The following is a 25204-nucleotide window of genomic DNA, read 5'->3' on the forward strand; positions in this document are numbered from 1 at the left end:
TTCAGACATAGCAAGTTCTCTACTAACACAGCATTTGAGAATTTAGGGACAAATCCTATCCCTATGTCCCCCACCTCTATTCCATTGATGAAGAAAAACTGAAGAAAGATTCCAGAAGACTGGTGATGAAGAAAGCTACTCATTTCCTGATAGAAATGTTGATAGATTCCATGGAAGAAAGAAACAAATATTTTTTGATGTGGGCAATATGGAAACTTGTTTTGCTTTATTGTGCATAGTTGCTACAATGGTTTGATTTGTTTGACAATTGAGGGAGGTGGGAGAACAAGTTCTTATTTAAAAACATAAATTTAATTACTACAAACACAAATATTGTCATTACTAAATGGAATGACTGGAGTACATGAGAGAGGAACAAAAGTGCCATGAGAGTTTTTAAGAAGGAAGGGTCTTTGCCAGCTATGGCTTTGCAATAATCCATTGAGAGATACAAGAAGTAATTGTTTATTCCAACTTTAAGATAAAGAAATTGTAGCTAAGAGAAGTTCAATGACTATTAAACATATACAGAAGGTAATTGAGATGAGAGTTCAAATCAAATAGGCTTACTAAGACACAAATACATAAATATTCACCCACTCTCTCATGCTCAGACATAACTAACAGTCACAGCCAGAGATATGCCCATGAGCCAGACGCTCCTGCCATCCTCTCAACATTTCCCTATTCCCCTAATTTATCTCCACCACCACCAGCATCACCAAGACTTCTGGGAAATCTTAATGTTTTCTTCCTGCTTAAAACACACTCTTGTTGGCCTTCTGTTCTATGAGACTGACCTTTTGTTCTCTGTCTCCAGGATCCTCCTAATCCCATTCCATTTGCCCATAGGCTCATAGTTCTAGAACTAGAAAAAAACATAGAGACTACCACCCTCATTTAACAGATAAAGAGATTGAGGCCTATCCACTCTGGCTTCATCAGGGAGGACTATCTTCACACAGCATTTAGGGATAGCTGATTGTCCCCTGGCTCTGAGAAGGGATTCTAACATTTTTCCTCTGGAAGTAGAGAGAATAGCTATCATGTGAATTTGTGTACACTTAACCTTATAGTGAGGCATATGTGGGAAAGATTCAGGGGAGAGGCACTGTCCATAAATCATTGTTGTCTTTTACTTTGTTCTTGAACATGATCATCCTTTTCCCTTCTATGCTAATCTTCTAGAGATGAGAGAGCCAATGTCCTTCACACACATATCTCCCAAGTCTGCTGTATTCTGGTCTTCCATGTCAGTGATTGGCTAGTCTCTCATCTCATACTTATTCAAGACTCCCATCTGACACATTACCTGTGAGACTTTGGGCAAGTCACTTATCTACTCTCAGTTTCATGTTCCTCATCTGGAACATGACGAATACCTTCTGAGGCCTTTATAGAACTCTGATCATAAGATCACAAATCACATAATTATCCCACTTGCCCTCCTTTGTAAACTTTCTGGTTCTTCAATATCCTCCCCCAAATGGAATAGTCTAATGTTAGAGACAGGGTGTGGCCAAGGCAGAACAGAATGGAACAAAGTGTATTCCCCACTCTGAATACTTAATTGTGTATTTGGTAGAGCTGTATTTCTGTGAAATTAACTGGTGTCAGATACTTAAAGTCCAAGTGTTATTTAAACTAAAATAGAAAGAAAAATGTCCACTTTTAACATATTTTCCATATATATATATATACATATACATTTATATTTATATTTTAATTAGATCACACGGTTTCCTCATAAAAAAAATGACAAGGATTGGGAGGAAAGATCAAGTTCAGAAAGGGTTGGCTCTAGGGAACACCAGGAAAAAAAATATATAGACTTATATAATAAAATATATATAATAAAAATAAATATAAAATAGATTTATATAAACATGCAGACAGACAGACAGATAGATAGACAGATGATAGATAGATAGATAGATGTCATATTTGGTTTATAGAAAAAGAAAATGGCAATGCTGAAAGTAGGAATCATTTTCAGCTTCTTAAAGACATTTAGAGTCACATCAACTCAAAAAGCACTTATTAAATGCTTAAACTGTGCTAATACAAGAAGGTAAATAAATTACTTACCTTTCATGGAGCTCATATTCTCACATACAATTAACCATGTACATTTGAGGTTTGTACAGGGTAAATTAGAGGGAATCTGAGAGGGCAGACACTAGTACTTTATAATCTTGTAATCACCCATGTGACTTTGTTTCATTTTGTTAATGGTGAATATTTATCAAACACTTATTTATCCCAGGCTCTAAATCCAACTGGATACACAGGAAAATAAAGAGCATTGTACTGAAGGGAGGGGATGGAAGGCAGGAGTGAATAGACACATACAGCTGAATTTATGACTTTGTCAGTATGTGTGTGCTCCACGAGGAAGATCACAGCTCATCCATGATTTTATAATGTTTCAATGAAATCTTGAGAGAAGGGACTAGCCATAACCTAGGTGTCTAAGTGAATAGACTCAAGGGAGATTCTGTGTCCGTAAATGATTATATCTGTGCCTCTACCCGCTTGAATCTTTAAAATACAGAACCTGGATTCCTACCCTCCAGGGACCCATGAATACTTTATATGAGTGCCCCAGCTTTATTCACCACACAGTAGAGTTCAGAGATCTGCAAGAGATGGTGGTTACATGGGCAGAGGGTGTCTTGAATCTCTAGGAATACAGGTAAGGCACTCCCCTAAATAACCAAGGAGATGAAGAAGGAGGGAAATCTTTAGTAAAGGGAAAGAAAGGTCTTCCTGGGGAAGTGGGGATAGAAAAAGATAAGTTTATAGAGACACAGGAGAAAAAGAGGAACTGAAAAGATTGCCTCGGTATAGGCTGCAGGGGCTTTTATCTTTTTTTTTTTTTATGTGATATCAGGGACCTTTAGCAGTTTGGTGATGCCCTATAAACTTTTGATCCATTATCAAAATATTGTTTTTACCTTCATAAAATAATATACATAGGATTAAAAAGGAAGCCAAAGGAACAGCAAAGGAAACTTTATATTGAAATAAAGTTGTTTGTTTTTCTACCCAGTCAACAGACCTTCTGAAATCTGCTCATGGACCACAGATCAAGAATCACTTTTAGTGAATATCAACATTTCACTCTTCTGTGGTTTTAAAACTCCCACCCCTAATTACTAACGCACATTTTGGCCAGATCATCTATGTCCTAAGTCCTATGTCCTGGACTAACTGGACAAAAGCACTTTGTCCTAAATGATGAAATCAAGGAAGCAATACTCATTAGCTCATGGATCAAAGAAACCATTCGACAAATTGGAAACCTGACACACAGATACCCTCATTCATCTTCTCTCATAATCTGCAGGACTTTTTTAGAGGCCGCTAGTGGCCTGGTAGAACACTGGGCCTGGATACAGGAAGATCTAAGTTCAAATCTAATTTCAGACCCTTATTCATTGCTTAAATCTGAGAAAATTACTTGACCACACTTTCCTCAACTGTAAAATGGGGATAATTATAGTCCTACCTTATAGGGGTATTGTGAGAATCAATTGAGATAATATCTATAAAAGCATTTAGCACAGTGACTAGTACATATTAAACAATATATAAATGCTAATTTCCTTTCCTTTTCCATCTAATCACTTCCATAACCTTAAAATGACATGCAGAAGCTAACAGAACTCTTGGTTGTGTCAGACCAAACCATGTCAGGTGAAAGGGGAAGCCACCTATCTTCCTCTCAGCAGTCATTATTGTTTTTTGTGGGAGAGAGTCTGTTTGAGGCAGAAAAGGAAGAACCTAACAGTTAAGGTAACTGAAGGAAGATTCATGGAATGGGAATAGCATGTAAGGACAAACTAGCACTATGAAGACACTTCTCTGTAAAAATGGAGGTTTGGTGAGGACAGGATAAATATGCCAACTTCTGAGGGGGTTGGAAATGTGGAATACAGATGTGTTCCATCAACTATAATCTCATCTGGTATTGGAAATGGTTAAATTTAGCATGGGCCAAAACAGAGATTCTTGGCTGTTTTTTGTGACATGGATCATTCCTTTGGCAATCTAGTACCACCTATGGTCCACTTCTTGGAAAATTTTTTTTTTAAGCCATCGGGGTTAAGTAACTTGCTCAAGGTTACATGGCCAGTTATTTCTGGGTGTGGTGCTAAGTATCTGAGCCCAGATTTGATCCCCAGGTCATTCGGACACTGGAGCCTGTGCTCTTACTTGCTGAGCCACCTGGCTGCCACTTGGAATAATGTTTTTAAATGTATAAAATAAAATACAAAAGATTAAAAAGACAACCAATTATATTGAAATGCAAATATCAGACCAGCTAGGTGACCAGATATAGTACTAGCCCTGGGGTCAGGAGGCCTTGAGTTCAAACTTGGCCTCAAACACTTGACACTTACTAATTGTTTGACCTTGGGCAACTCACTTAACATTAATTACCTCACTAAAAAAATAAACAAACAAATAAATGAAATCATATATATATCACAAATCCTAGGTTAAGAACTTCTGGACTAAAGTCTAAGTAACTAATTTCCTAAGAGGTAACTCAGGTCAGAAATATCTGGAAAGAATTAAATGGATTCTTAGATGGCTATCACTATCAGTCATTCACCTAAAACTTATTAAAGATCTACTATTTCCAGGCACTACACAAAGTGCTGGGTATGCAAAGAAAGACAAAAGACAAAACAAAGCAGAACAAACAAACAAACAAACAAACAAAAAACCCGGTCCCTACTCTGAAGAAGATCTCAGTTTAATGGGGGCGGAGAGGGGAAGGAGAAAGACAACATACAAGCAACTATGTACAGGGTAAATTGTGGGTAATATCAGAGGGAAGGCTTTATGAGGAGAAGTGGAAAAGACTCCTTGCAGAAAGTGAAACATGAAGAAAACCAAGGAAGATAGGAGGGAAGATGAGCAGAGAGAGTGTTCTAGGTATATTGGAGAGCCAGTGAAAATGCTGAGTGGGGAGATGGAGTGTTGTGATCAAGGAGGAGTAGGGAGGCCAGTGGCACTGGATCACAGAGTATGTGGAGGGGAGTAAGGCATAAGAAGACTAGGAAAGGTATGAAGGGGCTAGGTTATGGTAGATTGTAAAAGAATATCAGGGGATTTTGTATTTGATCTTAAAGCTAATAGGAAGTCACTGGGGTTTATTGAAAAGAAGGGCAATATGGTCAGATGTGTTTTGGGATGGTCAATTTGATTTCTGAATGAAGGATGGGCTGGAATGAGGAGAGACCAGAGGAAGAGGCCAACCAGCAGACCATTATAATAGACCAGGCATGAGGTGATGAGGGCCTGAACCAGGGTGGTGGCAGTGTCAAAGGGGATGGATTAGAGAGATGTTATGAAGATAAATGATAGCATTTGATAACCGAATGGGTAAAGCTGCAAGGATGGCAGCTAGGTTGTGAGCCTGGGGCACTAAGAGGATGGTGTGCTCTCAGGGGACTGACCTTTGGAACTTTTCTGGAGTAAGCTCAAGGAAAGTCACTCTAGCCTTCCCCATACTACCTGATGATGATAGTATTCCAGGCTGAAAAGAAGATCTAAGAATCCAGAGGTACAGAGGCTGATCTTGTCTAGGTGCATGTGGAATCGACTTCAGGAGCTTTTCTTGGTCTCATAGGATCATAGGTCTAGAGTCAGAAGGGGCCTCAGAGGCCTTTCTTATTCAATTCCCTCATTCTGTAACCAACTGAGTCCCAGCTGGTTACATTCTTTGCCCAAAGTCACACATCTAGGAAGTAATACGATATGATAAACAAGGGTTCTTTCACCCCAGAGCCAGAGTAAACCACATTCTATCACACTGCCTCCATTTTTGTCACATGTAAATCACCAGCTTACAGAATTTCAGAGTGGGAAGGGACCTTAGGGACCATCGAGACAAACACCTACTCCTTTACAGCATATAGAACAGTAGATCACCCAGAATTAGTTTGATTCTCCAAAGGTAAATTTTGTTGGCTCTATACTGTGGGTAGAAGGACTGTCATGGAAGGAAATGTCCAAAGTCCATTCCGTTTCTATTCCTCCTACATGTCCACTTACAGATGGTCATAACTCCTCCCATATTCCTGGGCACCAGTGATTCTCCTTCTTGCTCTGGCCTGGGTCCTGCTTTTCCCCTTCCCTTCTGTGCAAGGTGCTAATTTTTTTTCCTTTTAGTTCAAGTTGTCGTTATTTTGTTTCCCTAAAGAAATAGAATCTGAGAATCACAATGTATGACAACAACAACAAAACTCTAGTCATTCCCCAATAAGTCTCAACCCCATGTTATTATAACAATAAAAACAACAAAAAGCAAAGTATTTGGGTCTATGTTGGAAATATTCTAGCTGGAGGAGAAAGTGAGGCTGGTCACCTTGGACAGCCCTCCCTCACTCAAATCAAAGTTAACTTAAGTCATGTCATCATTTCCCTGATGTCATGGTCCTCTTCAAAAATGAAGTACAAACACAAACACAACAATCTACCCTTGTAGTAAATCACCTTTGGCAAGAGGAAAGAATGTTTCATCACAATAACTAAATTGCCTTATATTGTTTTAAGTTATGCTAGTTGCTTTAAATAGGTTATCTCACTGAGGCCTCCAACAACCCTGTGAGTTAAGGTACTATTATCTCCATTTTACATATGAGGAAACTAAGGCTGAGAGATTAAACGTCTTATTTCAAGATCACACAGCTAGTATGTGAGGCAAGAACTGAATTCAGCTCTATTCTAACACTAAGATCAGTCTTCTCTCCACTCTGCTATCCAGCTGCCCCATAAATCATCTCTCATGTACCTTCAGACACTGAAGATGGTGTCAAATTCTCATTTCCCTAAAAATAATCCTGTGATCTTCTTGTTAAGAACAAAACAAAACAAAGCTACAAGGGGTGGCCAGGTGGCGCAGTGAGTAAGAGCACCGGCCCCAGAGTCAGGAGACCTGGGATCGAATCCAGACTCAGATACTTACCAGCACACTCAGACTGGCCATGTAACCTTGAGCAAGTTACTTAACTCCAATTGCTTAAAAAAAAAAGGAACAATAAATCTTCCATAATTCTTTTCTCATGTAATGCCTGTATCACCCCAGCTCCATTGACAGCCTTCTCTGGTGTCCCTGTCTCATCTTTTTTCATAGTCTAAAGACCCCTTTGGTATGTCTTTTATGCTCCCATGTGATCTTCCTTGCTCTTGGCTCCCATGAAAAAGCTAGATGCCTGGTATGCCCTAAACCCAATGATAAGCTGACTTAGTTTACCAACTCAGCCCCTCTCCACAGGTTCTCTGTGATGATATGTCACTCAGATATAAAGGGAATGTTAGAAAAAGGAATAAGTAAATGTTTCTCAAAACCTTATAATTATAAACATGGAGTATATTGTTTTGTAAACAGAAAAATATAGCACTCAAAAATTCTCTTCAGAATAAGACACAATCTATTTCCTTATAGAGAGATGCCTGGCCTGGAGCTACATTCAACTCTTATGTCATCCATCACTAACACCACGGAAGAATCTTTCTATTTCATCCTTATGGGCATCCCAGGGTTTGAGGCAGTGCACATCTGGATCTCTATCCCCTTCTTCTGCTTATATATGATTTCCATGATTGGCAACACCACCATCCTGGCTGTCATTTGGACAGAGCCCTTACTCCACCAGCCCATGTACATGTTTCTCTCTATGCTGACACTAACTGACTTAGGTCTGACCCTCACTACACTGCCCACAGTTATGCGCCTCCTCTGGTTTAATGCCCGCAAAATCAGCTTGGAAGCTTGTTTTGTCCAGTTTTTCTTCCTCCATGGTTTCTCCTTCATGGAGTCTTCGGTACTTCTGGCCATGGCCTTCGATCGCTATGTTGCCATCTGCCGCCCTCTCCGCTATGCCTCTATCCTCACTGACACAGTTGTCAGGAGGATTGGGATGGCCATCATTATCCGGTGTGTTGTGGCGGTCTTGCCCCCTCTCTTCCTGCTCAAGCGGCTGCCTTTTTGCCACTCCCACGTACTCACTCACTCTTATTGCCTCCACCAGGACATGATCCGCCTTGTCTGTGGTGATATCACGATCAACAGCTGGTATGGCTTTGGGCTGGTCATGGTGATCTATGTGCTTGACCCTCTCCTCATTGTTTTATCGTATGCACTGATTCTATTCAGTGTCTTACATGCTGCCTCCCCTGCTGAGCGTCTCCGTGCCTTCAATAACTGTCTTTCCCATATTCTGGCTGTCCTTGTCCTCTATGTGCCTATGATAGGGCTGTCAATGGTCCACCGCTTTGCTCGGCATGCCTCCCCACTGGTCCATGTGGTGATGGCCAATGTCTACCTACTGTCACCCCCTGTGATGAACCCCATCATCTACACTGTGAAGACCAAGCAGATCCGCCAGAGTATCCTTCATCTTCTCTCTCAGAGGAAAGTGTATTAAGAATGGAGTAGAGGTTGTGGTCAGCAGAATCATAGCAGACCAGGAAAAGAGAGAAGTTGCAAAGAGATTTTTTTAAACAACTTCTATGTCAGATCATTTAATGAAAACCTGTCACATTAAGGGCATCATGTTCAGTCCTAGGAACCACTTTTTCTAAGGATATTGGTAAATTCTAAAGAATCTGGAGGAAGGAATACAAAGGAACTTGGAGAATCTCGTCAACAGAACATTTGGATACAGGAAGAAGGCATGGAGATCTGTCTGGAAGGGGAAAAAGGAAATTACCATATGAAGGGAAAATAGACCCCAGAGACAATCAGGCCACAGAGCAGGATAGAACTGTTCAAAACAAAACCAAAACCATAGAGTTGGAAGTATCTCTAGAGGTCTACCCCAATCATGCCCAAACCTGGACCTCTTCTCTAATATCCCCAAAAAGTCATTGTTTAGCTTCTGTAAAAAGACTTTCAGACATAGGAAACATGTTAACTTCAAGGCAATCCATTCTGTTTTTGGATAGCTCTAATCACTTGGAATTGGAAGATTCATCTTCCTATGTTCAAATCTGGCCTCAGATACTTACTAACTGTGTGACCCTGGGCAAGTTACTTAACTCTGTTTCCTTCAGTTTCCTCATCTGTAAATTGAGCTGGTGAAGAAAATGTCAAACCACTCCAGGATCTTTGCAAGGAAACCACTAAAGGTGGTCAGAAATAGTTGGACATGAATAAAAACAAAGAAATAAAAAGATGAAAAAAAATTCTTCCCATTACTCCTAGCAAGTTAAACAAGTCTAATTCCGCTTATGCATAATTTCCATGATTGAGAACACCACCGTTCTGGCTGTGATCTGGACAGAGCCTTCACCCAACCAGCCCATGTACATGTTTCTCTCTATGCTGGCACTAACTGACCTGGGCATGACAGCTTGCCAGACGCTTTAAAAGAGCTACTATACCCACCTCAAGGCTTCTCTTTCCCTGGCTAAACTTTCCCTGGTTCCATCAATCAATCTTTGTATAACATGATCTCTAGTTCCTTAGTTTTGTGTTTGCCTTTCTATGCGTTTGCTTCAGCTTCTCAATATTCTTCCCAAGATAAGACCCTCAGAAGTAAGCAAAAATAATAGAGGTAAAACTGTCTGGGGAGTCCTCTCCAACCAGATGGATGTGGATGGGTTTGGGTTGAGTGTTAAACAGCTCTTCTCAATCTGACATAGTATAAAGTAGATCCGGAGTCAGAAGAGCTTAATTTAAATGCTAGAACTTATATTTACCAGGCCCATGATTGTGCTTACCGGCTATGTGACAATTCACTTCATCTCTCTGACTCTGAGTTTCCTCCTTTGTTAAATGCGAATGACCACACTTATGTTAATTTTCTCATAAGATGGTTATAAGTAAACACAATAATGTAGGTGCAATTTGCATGATATAACAGTGAATCTTACGCATATTTGAAGTACTTTGTAAAACATGAAAGTCTCCATAACTGTCATCTGTCGTTTCTATTCTCTTGTTCTCCTTTCCTCATTAGAAAAATTACTAGTCTGTTTCTCCATCTCTAAACAATATTGTTTGTGCTGTTTCATCTTTGACATAGCTTTTGTAAAGAAACCACTTCCTTCCATTCCTCTTGCTCTCCCACACCTTTCTTTCTCTTTTCTCTTAATCCTCTTCCCTTTCACTCTTTTTCTTATTCTGTTCTTCCTCTGTCTCTCCCTCTTTCTTTCCCCTAGGCTTGGCAGTAGACTGCAACCAAGTCTATGACCACCAGGGGACAGATGTTTCCTTCACTGACAATAATCAAAACCAGAGAAAAGTCCATAGTGAGGCTACCTAGAAGCTTCTTTTAAAGCCATAGATTTTTTTCTGAAGAAAACCCATCCTGGGCAGAAAATCTGGACTTCTGATTCCCAATGTTACATGTCTCCCTGGGTGACCTTAGACAAACCTCTCTGGGCCAAGAGTAGTGTCAGAAAGAGAAGATAATAAAAGCATATTTTATTGACAAAGTGCATTCTATTTCCCCAAACCTTCCAGATCATTCTCATTTCAGTTCTGATTCAATGCTCACTATAACTGTGAATTCAAACTACAAAGCAATTGCATTTCTTTTTTTAAAAGCACATTTTATTTATGATATTCTTCTTAACATCAGTCATCTCCAACCTTCTTTTGTTACAAAATGAACAAACAAATATAACTCAGGACGGCTCTGGAAATCATGTTCAACAATGTACAAACTCTTCTTTCCTAGAAGTTTACTACCTTTCTGCTCAATTCAATTCAATTTGATTCATATTTCAATAAATGTATTCATTACCTATAATGGTCAGAGAAATAGCCCAGGGCCAAGCTACCAATTAATCAAATATTGTAAGAAAAGAAACAGTGGGATGATTTGGGATATAAAGGCTCTAATAATTTCTATGCCATTAATTCCTTGTATGGTCCTGGACAAGTTACTTCTTTCTTGTCATCAGTTTCTGTACTGAATTCAACAAGCATTGAATCCTTACTATTTAGAATATAAATTTTATTCTAATAAATAATATAGAATAAAGAATATAAAGTATATTCCAAACATTTAGAATATAAATTCCTCAATTGTAGGAACTTCTTTGTTTTTAGTCCCTAGCATGTGACATAAATCCTTGTTGAATTTAATTGAATTAGTTACAAGGATGATTTGCACTGAGGATTTGCACTGGAAACACAAAAATGAAAAATATCAGAGATTTTTCCCTCAAAAAAATTAAAAGCTAATAGAATGATAAAATGTGTGCCTGGATAAATACTATCCAAAGGAGAGTGTGATAGGATCAAAAGAGGGGGCCATGCAAATTTGAGGAAGAAAAAAATCACTTCCAATAAGGTAATGGGGTATAGTTTTAGAAAGGGTCAAGGTACTCTTTCCAAAGTGGGGAAGTCTCTGAGCTAGGATTTGAAGAAACATGAGGGTTTCAATGGGAAGAGATGGAGTGTTGGGATGGAGAAGAGTTCATTGTAGGTGTTAGAAACCCTGAAGATTTATGTAAGAAAAAGGGCATGGGGGGGGGGGCGCGGCTAGGTGGCACAGTGAGTAAGAATAACGGCTCCAGAGTCAGGAGAACCTGGGATTGGTTCCGCTGTTGGATACTTAATACCCCGGCAAAAAATCTGGCCATGTAACCTTGGGCCCGATTTCTTTAAAAAAAAAGAAAGAAAGAAAGAAAAAAGGTGGGGTGGATGAGGGTAACATAAGAACAGGGGATGAATGACAAGTAAATCCAATTTGGTTAGAGTGTCTAGTACAAGATAGAAAATGAGAAAGTGGGGTCGGGTGATCTGTGAAGATTCTCTCTAGCTCTAAAAGTCTATATTGTTCTAAAAAAGTTCAGAACTCCTATTGTGATCACTCAGTTTGGTGCTGAATAGAAAGGATAGCCCCTGCAGTTCTTTGATACATCAACAACAAACAAAATCACTGGCTATCATGGATAAAAGAGACCACTAGTCTAGACCAGATCTCCTAGTCCAATCTAATTTTTTCTTTAGTAAAAGAGAAACGGAGGCCAGGAGAAATTAATAAGATCATAGATATAGGGAGGGAACATCGAAGGGTCTAGCTAGTATAAATTTTATTTTATGGATTTTAGGGACTGAGGTAGGTTCTGTACAGTGGATAGAACACTGGACTTGGAATCAAGAGAAAACCTAAATTTTAATTTTGCCTCACACTTAGCTGTGTGACCCTAGGAAAGTCATTGAAGTTCTCAATGCTCAGGGTCCTATAAAATGAATGGGTTGGCCTAGATGGCCTTCAAGAACTCTTTAGGTTCTAAATCTACGCACCCATGATCCCATTTCCTCATCTTTAAAAGGAAGGGAATACACTTAATGGAACTCTAAGATTCCTTCCAACTCTAGTTCTTGTGATCTCATACAACAAAGGCCAGGGAGGTCAAGGAAAGAGAAGAGAGACCTTCATCACCCTGCCTTCTAGGATCAGACTCTAGATCATCCAAATCCTGCCACTGTCTGTGAAGACCCTCTCTGTTTGGTGGACTAGATGCCCTCCTTTCCTTATTTCTACTTTTAAAACCTTATAGCCTCTCACAGGGGCATATCCAGGACTCAGCCTCCAGGAAGAAGGAAGATAATCTAAACCAATGTGGAAAGCTGTTTTATATCCAGTCTATCCTTGTCTAATTGGGATGAGAACCCCTATTGGTAAGGGATAGACTTAGGGCTCAAGTCTAGCTCCAAGAGGGACAAAACCTAGTGTCTGGTATTTGAGAAACATGTATTTGTCTCTTTCTTCACTTTATAGGGTTCAGACTTTAAAGAAACCAACCTCAGGGATAATTTTGTCCAAACTAATTTTCACAAATGTGTAAACGGAAGTTAAGTGAATTGTTTAAGAATGCATAAATAGCAGAGAAGAGATTTGAACCTTCATGAGTTGATTTTGTTTCCCTTCCAAGCATTTATCCTGGAGAGCCAGATGGACCAATGACTGTGGTTTTATGCAGAATGTAAGTGGGGAACCTCAGGGTAGAATCCTAAGGGATAGGTTTAACCTAGAGTAAGAAAAACTTCCTGAGTGATTTGTGGAAAACAAAACCAAAAACAGCCCCCTGAAAAAACTAAACAGAATTTGACAAAAAAGATTTCCCTCCAGGTAGGGTGGAGAATAAGAGGAAAGTATGGAAAGTCTCAGGAGGAATGGAGGGGACTATCTGGTGGGGCATTTTTATATTTATATATTTTATATTTTGGGGGTAGCATCTTTGACTTTGGTCCATGGCCTAGGCTCCTAGACACAGGCTTGTCAGTATCAGAAACAGTCCATCTCTCTTGGCTGACTCACTCCACAGCCTGGCCATAAGAGACAGATCCCTGTTAGGGCAATGATAGGACTATCTTCAAGGCCAGGAGAAGGGCAGGGTAAAGGCACAGCAAGGGGAGGGAGAATGTAAAGGAGGGAAAACGTACTCCAAGTTGCTCTTTCCTATGCCTTCTGCTGTTTTTTTCTAGTTAACTGGTTGTTATTTGGCCACCATCTGCGGTATTTTTAGACTAGCTCCGTATTTTCTTTGGAGATCGTCCTAATTTAAGCTTATCCACATCCTTAGTGCCTAATTAGACAGGAGTTACAAAGCCAAAAACTTCTTGACTTAGAATAACCTTCTCAAAGATATCCCATTCAACATTCTGCCATTCCACCCCCCATGACTATACATGAATAACTCTCAAAGAAGCATGGTATAGTTGATAGGGTGTTAGAGTTGGAGTTAGGAAACCTTGGGTTCAAATCCTGTTTCAGACACTTTTTAGCTATGTGACCCTGTGCAAATGACCACCTCGATTTCCTCAGTCATAAAATGATAATAATAGTATTATTACCTATCTCCCAGGGTCTTCATGATGATAAGATCAAATAACAATCCTAAAATGCTTTGCAAACCTTAAAGAGCTATAGAAATTTTAGCTATTATTTTTATTATTTAATCTCTCAGTATTTCAGTTTGCTCATGTGTGAAATGAGAAGCTTAGTCTCAGTGGACTCTAAGATGCCCCGTCTCCCAGGCCATGTGCCTATTATCCACTTAAAAAGACCTGGGTCTTTAGTGCATTGTGGAAGTATTTTCCCATTTTACTTTCTACTGTGTTTAAAGGACTTCAAAAGAAGGAAGCCCCATCCCACTTAGCCAGTCACTCTCAATAATTCTAATGACCTTCATTTCAGGAAACAAACAAAATAGAAACAAAAACAAACACCCCCCCCCCCCCTTTTTTTACATTGAACCAGATATTCTGCTGCTAAAGCTACCGGTAAGTCTTATTTCCTTCCCTTCTCCTCCTGCCGAGTAATGGACATTGAAGAGAGCTCATCCTGATAGTATCATGGGATCATAGATGGACAGCTGATCCATGGTTATCTGCACCAAGCCCCTCATTTTATATGAGTTCACAAGGCATTGAGTGATGCTTGCAAGGTTATACAATTAATAAATGACACTCAAGATTTGAACCCAAGCCTTCTCACTTCAAATCGGGTCCCTTTTCTGATGTCCCACATTGCCTCTGTGTGAAGGGCAGATCTTATTTCTTTGGAGAGTGCTCCCTAAGATCTAATCCAGTAGGTTTGTATAGGGATTGATCTGCTCTGAAAATCTTGAGCAAACCTCCTGAAGTAGGCACAAATCCTTTTCTTCCTGATCAGGGCTCAAGGTTCCACAGAAGTTCACTTAATCATGCAGCCTTCTCATCCCTGTTTCCAAAATGTCAATGACTGTTATACAGACTTTCTGTGTGCTGGCTTCAGAGGGAAGAACTTGGATCAGAAAAAGGAAATAACAGCAAAACCAGAACATATAGAAAAGAAAATGGCAAACAGACCAGAAAACGATCTCCTACGAGGATAAATTGAAGAATTGTTCATATTTAGCCTGAAGGAGAAATGACAGGGAAGTTGAGGATGGTTGTCTTCTAAGGGTTAGTTGCAGGCCTGTGAAGAGAGGGGTGATTAGTTCTGCTTGCTTTCAGACTGCAGAACTAGGAACAATGGATGGAAGCTGCAAAGCAGCATAATTAAATCTCACTAAATGGAGAAACTTAACAATTAAAGCTGTTCAAAAGTGAAATGGGCTGCCTCATTCCTTGTTCCTGGTAGTGAATTCCTTGTTCCTGGAAACACTCAAGCAAAGTCTGGATGGTGATCTGATGGGGAAATTGTAGAGGGAATTACTCTTCATATATGGTTGGTATTAAATGCTTTCTCAGATTCTTTCTGACTCTGAAATTGTGAAACTATGAAACAGATTTGGGTCAACACAAGCATGACTTTCCTAGCGCTTAAAGATGTCCTAGAGCCTTCCCAGCTGCCAAATGAGTTAGAGAAGTTCCTGTTGCTGTAAGTGTCAATTAAAGTAGATGCTAGAAAGCCATAAGTCAGATATATTTGTACAAGGGACTGCTGTGTGAGGTGGAGTGTTATCTAAAGTCCCACCTAGTATGGAAGTGCTCTGATCCTATAATTGTATCTCCTTCCATCCACTCTGCAAAGCTTAGCACAAGGTTGGATGCATGAGTGCTTAATTAGGACTTGGTGGTTCAATTACTATTATTCTTATGAAGCCTGGAATCAGATAATGGAGTTGGCATAGAGCCCTAAATGGTATGAAATACTCTGACTGGTAGTGAATTATAGGCAGGGCAGAGACAAGCCCTGGGGTAGAAAAGGGAACAGAGGGTAGGGTAGTGAAAAGAGAATGAGTTATAGTCTCTGTCTGGATCTGGGTTCAAGACCTGATCACTGGGCCTCATTTTCCTCATTTCTAAAATGAGAGGGAGTTGGAATAGATCTCTGTGGTCCTTTTCAGTTCTAAACCAATAGTTCTATCATTCTATGCTCTTATGAGTAACTTTATTTTTTTTTAGATTGAGACATTTTTTTTAATTTATTAATTTGTTTGTTTCCTTTTAGTTTACAAGATTCAATTCCACAATTCCTTGAATTTCACATTTTGTCTCCCTCCCTCCCCTCCCCCCCCATGGCGGCTTATAGTCAAGTACAGGATCTGTAAATACTTTCACATTATACATTGGTCAGGTTATAAGGACGGATTGTACCAGCTGGAATGAAAAATGGTAAAGAGGACATAGAACCAAATAAGAGAACGAAAAAGATCAGGTATTTTGCTTCCACCTGGATATAAACTTAGTTCTTTCTAGTTCTTTCTCTGGATGCACATCATGAGCCTTTTGGGATTGACTTATATCACTGCATTGCTGAGAAGAGTCCAGTCTATCAAAGTTGGTCATCACATATACGTTGTGTCTCTAATCTTATGAGTAACTTTAGAAGTTACTATAATAAATGGTACCACTTGCTTCACATTCATTTATCCACATCATATGTCCAAGGACATCCCCAAGGCTTGCCTCTAATTCTAAAACCAAATTTACCCTTTCTAATCCTGCTTTCTCATGTTAAGTTTGACAAATACTCTCCTCCTCCCTTCCTCTCCCATACCTCAAATCTAAATTCTTTTTGATATTTTCTGAAAGTGTTTTGGGATTTAAGTTAGAAGTGTAGTCACTTATTAGTTGTGTGATCACCAAAAAGTTAGACAACCTCTCCGTATATTGCCTTCATTGTAACTGGCCCCAATACTGTATATTCTACTTGCCACTCAGAATAATTGTGGGAATTAAATGATATAATGCATGCAGAGTGCTACATGAACCTGAAAGTAGCCATCATTAGTGAGGAGACTGAAGATTCTTCATTATCACAAGGATGTATTGGTACTGTAACCAAGGTCTAGAGGAGGATAATGGGGCTATGATGACCTTTTTTTTTGTTTTTGCTTTTTGGAGGGCAGTTGGGGTTAAGTGACTTGCCCAAGGTCACACATCTAGTTTTTGTGTTAAGTGTCTGAGGCCAGATTTGAACTCAGATCCTCCTGATTCCAGGGTCGGTGCTCTATTTATTGTCACCTAGCCACCCTTTCTTAATGGCATCCACACAGAACAAGGAAAATACCCCCTTTCACATTGCCCCCCCACCCAAGTCTTTTAGGCTAGGAGTTCTTCTAGTCCTGTTTAGATAATAGTGATGATAATAATTCCCATTTCTACAACATCTTAATATTTATGAAATGTTTTTCTCACAATCCTATAAACTTAGAGGGCTACAAGTGTTATTATCATCATTTTAAAGATGAGGAAACTGAGCCTCAGTATTTATGTGATTTCACAACTATATCTGCATGACGTTCCTAATTTTAGCATATGCCTGCTTGGGAAATGTGGTCTTTACAAGGTCTCCCTGCTGAGGGAAGCAGAAGGGTTTGGAACTCTGTCTCAAACCACTTCCTTCCAGTTTCCTACCAGTCCTGACTTGTGTCTCTGGGATTTAAGAACTATGTGCCTACCCCTGATTTATGCCTTTCAGAACTTAGAGACAAGTCCTGTTCCCTCTCAATCTCTCTTGCTCCAGACTGAAGAGCCCTCATTTTTAAAAACAACCTTGTTTGCTCTCCACCACCCCATTTGATTCTTTTTCATCACATAATGCCCTGGATAACTGCAGTTATTCATTAGAAGGGGAAAATAGGAAGGACAAGGACTGTAGCTGGGGTTAAGAATGGGGCTCAACAGGCAGATCTGGGAAAGAGCTGGGACAAAGCTAGACATCTAACCTCCAGGATCTGACTACACTGAGCCTGACTCAGCAAACCTGAGGGCCTCTGAGCAGGGAAGCCAAGTATAGCCTTGTCTATCAAGGGCCCCAGCCAAGGCAGGGCAGAGATATCAAGGTCCTACAGGTGGTGGTGGGAGGCCTCCCCAGGTCTAGGCTGTAAGATAGGACGAGGAGTCAGGAAAGCAAGGTCAGGGTGGGGCCCTTGGCCCTCCAGGGAGATAGAGGATGTGCATAGGCCATGGTTGGGGGTGTGGGTGGAAAAGGAGGGTGTGAGGCAGTGTAGACTCTGAGAGCAGCACCTATCATTCAAGTGCCCAGTCATGGTAATCACCCCCAACACAATATGGCACTACTCTCACCCTCAACCCCCACGCCCCACCCCAGTCCTTTGTCCCAGGGGCAGACTGTGTCTAGGAGCCCAGGTAGTTGGCAACAATCTTTGCTTAAGAGAAGGGTCATAGGGCTGGGTTAAGAACATGACCTAAATACTAATTCTTAGGAGAAAGGTGATGAGATCTGAGTCAGAATTTAAGGCTATGGAATCACTGTACATCTTTTATTTATCAATCAGAAATGTTGTATAGCTGGTGACAGTGAGATGTGTGGCCATATAGCGTGGCTGACACATTATTGGACTGTGTTAATAAAAAAGTGTGGTATCCATTTTACCTTCAACTAATTCCACCTCCATCATATCCCTTGCATCTCTCTCTTAACTCCTCCACTTAGGTGGCCACTGCCCTATTTCTGTACCTCATCACCTCTTACCTAGACAATTATAATAATCTCCAAATTCTTCTCCCTGTTTTCTGCCCTCCTCCCCGACCTGAGCCCTCCTTCACAAGGCTGCCAAATATTCCTAATGAACACACTGGAGTACATCACTTCCCTGTACAAAAACTTTCAGTGGCTTCCTGTTAGCTAGAGGATAAAGTACAAACTTCTCTAGGGTTTGAAGGTCCTCCACAATCTGTCTCCAAACCAACTTTTTAGCCTTATTTAGTACGACTTTTCTTCATATACTTTCTGTTCCACAAAAATAGGACTAATACTGATTTTCTGATTTTGTACTGTAGCTGTCTGTTTCTATATATTCACGTCAGGGGCATTTATAATTTGCATATATATTTACTGAATTGAATTAAATATTTCATTACCTCATCTCTGACTAGGATGTTAGTAACATATTCATGGTTAAATACCCCAAAATGCCTTGGGTAGAACTATGGCATTTCTAAAGCCTCTGAAGCCATAGAGGCTATGGGGAAGAGAAATACAGAGGAAATAAGAGTTATACAAAAAAAGAGAGGAAAGGGATGGGAGAGTGTGGGAAAGAAAAGTAAATAGAAAAGAAAGGAAGAATTAGAGGGAAAGAGAAAAGAGGACATGAAAGGAGGAAAGGAAAGAAAGGAGGAGTAAATGAAGGAATAAAAGGGCAAAGGAGAGAAGGAAGGGAAAGAAAGAAGGGAGGTAGGAAGAAAGGGAGGGAGGCATAAAGGAGGGGAGGGAGTCAGGAAGGGAGGGAAGGAGGAAAGAGGGAGGGAAAGAGGGAAAGAAGGGATGAGAGAGGAAAGGAGGGGGAGATAGAAGAAAGAAGGAAGGAAAGCAGAAGAAAGGGGAGGGAAGGGTAGGAGAAGAAAAGAAGAAGAATAACCAATAGAAAGTACATATGGTGGAGTAAGAAGGAAGGTCTCTAAGTTGTATTTCTGACAACAGCCTGTCTACTGACTGATATGACTGAGCTTCCTGTAGATAGTTTACCCAATGTGTTACAGTGAATGACATAAGTAGGCTTCTCTCCATTGCACTTGGTTATAAATTCCAGTTCTAAAACTTAAGAAACATGTGACTTTACATATCATATCAGCTCTCTAAACCTTAGCTTATTCCTCTATAAAATGAGTAAATAACACTTATTTAATAGGATTGTCTTGAAGAAAGTGCTTTATAAGTCTAGTGATAAGGTTATAGGGATAAGACTTGGGGTAGGGATAGTGATTGGACCTGGACCTGTGACATCATTGGTGAAAAGGACTCTCAGGTGAAGAAATTTCCTTTAGTTATTCTACTAGCCTCATCAATCAATCAATCAATCAATCAATTAGCAAGCATTTAAGTCCCTGATATGTGTCAAGATGTTGTGCTTAGGTACAGGGGATACAAGTACAGTGAATGAAACATCTCTGTCACAAGAAAGGTATATTCTAATGGAGGTTACAACAAGGATGTGTGTGTATGTGTGTGTGCATACATATACATATATGTACATACATATACATAAATGCATGTGTATATATGTTTGTCTATAGAAAATTAATATAAAGAAAATAAGCACAACTAAATATAAAGGAGTTAACTTAAAGGCAGTTTGAAAGTGAGTTCACTAGTAGTGGGGAATCAAGAAAGGCTTTATTTAGAAGGTAGTATTTGAACTCGTTCTTAAAGGAAGAGAGAGATTTTATAAGTTGAGTGTGAGAAGTGTATTCCAGTCCTGGGGGCTGAGCAGTGCCAGAGCGTAGAGAAGGGTGACTGCTCTCATCTTGGTGCAGGCCCTCATCACCTCAAGCCTGGATTATTGCCATAACCTACTGGTGGATCTGCCTACCTCAAGTCCCTCCTGCTCCAGTCTGTCTACTATTCAGTCATCAAAGTGATTTCCCTAAAGAGCAGGATTGACTATGTCACCCAAATACTCAATAAACTCCAATGGTTCTCTATCACCCTTGTTTGGTGTCCAAAGCCCTCCATAAACCAGGCCCTCATCCCCACTCCTAGGCATTTCCTCTGGCTGTCCCCCGTGCCTAAAATGCCCTTATAATCTCAGCCTCCTGGATTCCCTGTCTTACCTCTAGTCACAGATAAAATTATATCTTACACAGGAAGTCTTTCCCCATCCCTCTTAATTCTAGTTTCCCCCTTTTGTTAATTCTTTCCTGTTTATCCCATACATGGCTTGTTTGCACAGGTTTATTTGCTTTTTTATCATCCCCAATTGATTGTGAACTTATTGAGAGTGAGTAATGTCTTTTCCCTCTCTGTTGGCATCCACAGTGTTTAGTACACATGCCTGGCACATAATTGGCCCTCGATAAATGTTTTTTGACTGACTGACTGAAAAAGGGAGATGGAAGGTCATTTGTGACGAAAAGAAAGAAGGTTATTTTAGGTGGGTCCTAGACTGTAGGAGGGGAAGCAATGAGGCTGGAAAGCTAGGTTAGGGCCAGGCTGTGAAGGGCTTTAAAAAGCTAAACATAGTCATTCATATTTGATCCTAGAGATAAAAGAAAACAATTGGAATTAAAAGAGTGACATGATAAGGTCCACTCTTACAGAAAATCGCTTTGGCAAGCAGTGTGGAGGTAGGTTAGAGCTGAAAGAGAATTGAAACAGAAAGGCCAATTAGGTCACTGCAATAATCCAGGTGAGGAGTAATGAGGGCCTGATGAAAGGTGATAGCAGTATAAACAGAGAGGAGAAGGGAGATGAGAGAGATGTTGTGGAGGTAGAAACAGCAAGATTTAGTAACAGATTATATTTGTGAGATGAGGAAGAGTGAGGAGTCAAGGATGATGGCAAGGTTATAGTGGTCTTAAAAAGAAAGGGTAAGATAATGAATCTGCTTTGGACATATTGGGTTTAGGGATATCTCTGGGACTTATTGTCTGAAACATCTAACAGGCAATTTATGATGTAGGATTGATACTTTGGATAGAAATTGGGGCTGGATACATAATTCTTGGAGTCATTGGTATAGAGATTATTAAAACCACAAGAAAAGATGAAGTCACCAAAAGACAAGCATTTATTCAGCACTGAATCTGTGCCAGGAACTTTGCTAATTGATGGACATACAAAGAAAAGAGAAGAGAGGAGTTAAGAGGGCATAGGACAGAATCTTGAACATCCACAGCTAAGAAGATGAACCAGTAAAAAAAGATTAAGGAGCAATTAGGGAGAGGTAGGAGGTGAACCAGGAGAGAAGAGAACAATGTCCCAGAAACCCAGAGAGGAGAGAATATGCAGGAGGAAGCAATCAGTACTGTCAGATGCAATAGATCAAGAAGGATGAATACAGGGGCGGCCAGGTGGCGCAACGAGTAAGAGCCCTGGCCCCAGAGTCAGGAGACCTGGGATCCATTCTGGCCTCTGATACTTAACACCCACACAAAATATAACTGGCCGTGTAACCTTGAGCTAGTTACTTAACCCCAATTGCTTTAGAAAAAAAAAAAGGATGAATACTGAGAAAAGATGATCACATATGGCAATTAAGAGCTCATTGGTAACTGGAGAGAAGTTTCATTTAGTGATGAGGGTGAAAGCCAGATTACAAAGGATTGAGGAATTTAAGGAAATGTGGAGGGGGGAAGGTAGGGCAATTGGGGTAAAGTAATTTGCCCAAGGTCACATGGCTAGTAAATGTTAAGTGTTGGAGGTTAGATTTGAACTCAGGTCCTCCTGACTCCAGGGACAATGCTCTATTCATTGTGCTACCTAGCCTCCTCTAGAGAGCTTTTTCTAGGAATATGGCTGAGAAAGGGAGGAAAGACATAGGATGACAGCTTGAGAGAATGATAGGATATAGTGAGTTATTTAAGTGTGGGAGAGATGGGCAAGTTTGAAGGAAGTGGGGAAGGAATGTTTAGGTAGGGAAAGTTTGAATATTAGAAAGGGGAGGATGATTGATATTGTAATTTGCTGGAAAAGAAATGGGGGAAGGAATCAAGGTGCTAGACTTGGCAAGGAGAAGGGCTATCCCATTATTAGATACTAAAAGAAAGACAGAGAGAATGGGGAATAATGTCAAGTGATGTAAAGTGAAAAGAAGGGGACAAGGGGGGTCATGTTGAATAGTCCCAATTTTCTCAGTGAAGTAAGAGGCTGGGTCCTCATTCCAAAGAGAAGAGACCAAGGGGGGAAGGGGAGATGGGAGGCTTGAAAAAAAGCAACTTCTAGGGGAAAAAAAATATTTAATAGGAAATGAGATGAGGGATTCTGGAAAAGTAAAAGTATTGCTTGGCAACAATGTCCATTTAAATTGGATAACATGAATTTATTAGCTATTTACTGATCATGGTTATATGATTATTGATTAAAATTGGTACCTTCTTTGGAACTTAAGGCATTGGAAAGCACTGTGAAATTAAATGACTTCCCCAGGGTCACACACCCAATATGTATAAGAGGTGGGATTGAACCGTGGTTTTGCAGACTTTGAAGTTATTTATTCCCTGTTGTTTTATTTTTTTCAGTTGTTTCAGTTGTGTCTAACCCTTTGTGACCTCACTTGCGGTTTTCTTGGCAAAGGTACTGGAGTGGTTTGCCATTTCCTTCTCCACATCATTTTATAGATGAGGAAAATGAGGCAAAACAAAGACTTGCCCAGGGCTACATAGCTAGTAAGAGTCTGAGGTCAGATTTGAACTCAGGAAGATGAGACTTTCTGACTTCAGACCTGGACCTCTATCCTATGTACCACCTAGCAGTCCACAAGTAATAATAGTGTCTAACATTTATATACATATGTTCTAGGTATGGAACTAAGTGTCTTACAATTATTATCTCATTTGATTTTCACAGCAACCAGGGAACTGAGATAAACAGTGGTTAAGTGACTTGCCCAGGGTCACACAGCCAGTAAGTATCTGAGGTTGGATTTGAATTCAGGAAGATGCTTTTTCCTGACTTCAGGTCCCTCACTCTATCCACTGCAGCACCCAGCTGCTCTACGCCCTAAAATACAATGCCTCTAATACATTTTTATATTGCTCTAGAAATCTTAGTTATTGTTATTGGCTAATTACTTTTACTATCACAAAGGAAAGACAGGGAACAGAGTTATGCTTTATATTCATTCATTAAACATTTAAGATGACATAATTACTCCCTACTTTGTACATAGAAAAGTAAATGTAATGTAATGCAATTTTCAGACACAGGGGTATAATGATAGGATTGAGACAAGTCTCCCATACTGAGCCTTGAAAGAAACTTGGGAGGCTAAGAAAGGGAGATGAAGAGGGAGTGCATTCCTGGCATGGGATCAGCTTATGAAAAGGCAATGAGGTCATACACAGAAGCATGTGGCTCAGGCTTATCTGCACCCAAATTGGACTGAGTGACCTTCATCTTTTCCTTCTTGAGCTCTTTCCCTTTTTCTAAATTCCAGCACTTCCCTGAGGCTTTTCTTCAATCTGCCTTCCCCTTCTCCTGGCACCAATGCATCCAGGGGCATATTTGTTTAATGAGGATGGAGGAAGGTCTGGGCAATGCTCAGTGGGAAGCCCCTACTCTGTTCAAGATACTCCAACATAAACCTTGAGCCCCAGCTCAGCTCACCTGAGTCTTTCTGGGGCGGGGGAGTGAAGTGATGGGAGGTGCTGGGACATAAGGGATGTGAAACCAGATGCTTTTCTGCTGTCAGGGATGAATCCACTATCTGGGTCAAACAGCAAAGTCTTAGCAGTAAAAAATACAAGGACAGAATATATTGACCTTCATATGGCATCTGGAGCCAAGCAGGGGCAATGAGATGGAATCATTTAATCAACCCTCGATATGTGACCTTAGGGAAGTCACTTTCACTTTGTGTGCCTCAGTTTCTCCATTTCATTTTGAAAATGAAGGAATTAGACTAGATAACCTCTAAGTATTTATCTTTAGTGTAGTACTCTATTATTCTATATGATGAGAATGTGCATTTTCTTTGACAAAAACCATGAGTAGGATAGAGAGAGAAAGAGAGAGAGATAGAGAGAGAGTCAAAGAGACAGAGTCAGACAGATACAGAAACAGAGATAAAGAAATACAGAGAAAGAGCCAGAGCCAGAGAGAGACACAGAGATAGACAGAGAAAATTAGTGACAGAGACAGAACGATGTCTCATAAAGTAGTTAATTTTATTTTTTTTTAATTACTGGGGCTGTTCAAGCAGGGGCTAAATTCAAGTACAAGTTGTACTAGATGGCAAGCCCATCTGTGAATTGTCATGACTCCTCAAATATGACACTTTGTTTCCCATTGCTGTACCTTTTCATTGGCCCTCTCCCTTGCCTGGAATTCACTCCCTTTTCACCTTCCAATGACATAAAGACAGAGGATAGAGTGCCAGATCTGAAGCCAGGCAGACCAGGGTTCAATTTAGCCTTGGACACATATTGACTATATAACCCTGGACAGTCAATCAACCTCTCTGGTCTCTAGGCACCCATCTAAATCTATAAGTTGCAATCAAGTAGCTAATTTGCACTGGTGGAAGGACTTTCCTCACCTGGGAATTCTCTATACTATTGAAATCATAGGCCTAGGAGAGTGAGAGAGACAGAGAGATAGAGAGACAGAGAGAGACAGAGAGACAGAGAGCCTAGTATATAATAGATGCTTAACAAATTTATGTTGATTGATTCATTTTTATACACCCAAACAACACACATATACACATATGCTATTATGAATAGCTACTCTATAAAACACAAACTTGGCATGGATACCTTGCCCCACCACACACACACACACACACACACACACACACACACACACACACACACACACACACACACACACAC

General features: G+C 40.2%; 3 protein-coding genes across 3 annotated transcripts in view; all 3 read left to right on the top strand.

The window, feature by feature from the left end:
* Positions 1-25204, top strand: part of LOC138177722 (hemoglobin subunit beta) — a 297632-nt gene that overhangs the window by 242634 nt on the left and 29794 nt on the right. The window lies entirely within an intron of this gene.
* Positions 1-25204, top strand: part of LOC138177723 (hemoglobin subunit epsilon) — a 277438-nt gene that overhangs the window by 242627 nt on the left and 9607 nt on the right. The window lies entirely within an intron of this gene.
* Positions 7488-8444, top strand: LOC138177631 (olfactory receptor 51Q1-like). Its single transcript, XM_069108844.1, has one exon. It carries the CDS (start codon positions 7497-7499, stop codon positions 8442-8444), a length of 948 nt encoding a protein of 315 aa, XP_068964945.1. The 5' UTR covers positions 7488-7496.

Source organism: Petaurus breviceps, unplaced genomic scaffold (genome assembly GCF_028583685.1).
Source record: "Petaurus breviceps papuanus isolate PSGF00001 unplaced genomic scaffold, PetGlider_PUasm1.0 90444, whole genome shotgun sequence".
NCBI classification, from domain to species: Eukaryota; Metazoa; Chordata; class Mammalia; order Diprotodontia; family Petauridae; genus Petaurus; species Petaurus breviceps.

Coding starts and splice junctions, on each gene's coding strand:
- LOC138177631 (XM_069108844.1), top strand. CDS start 7,497: ATGTCATCCATCACTAACACCACGGAAGAATCTTTCTATTTCATCCTT.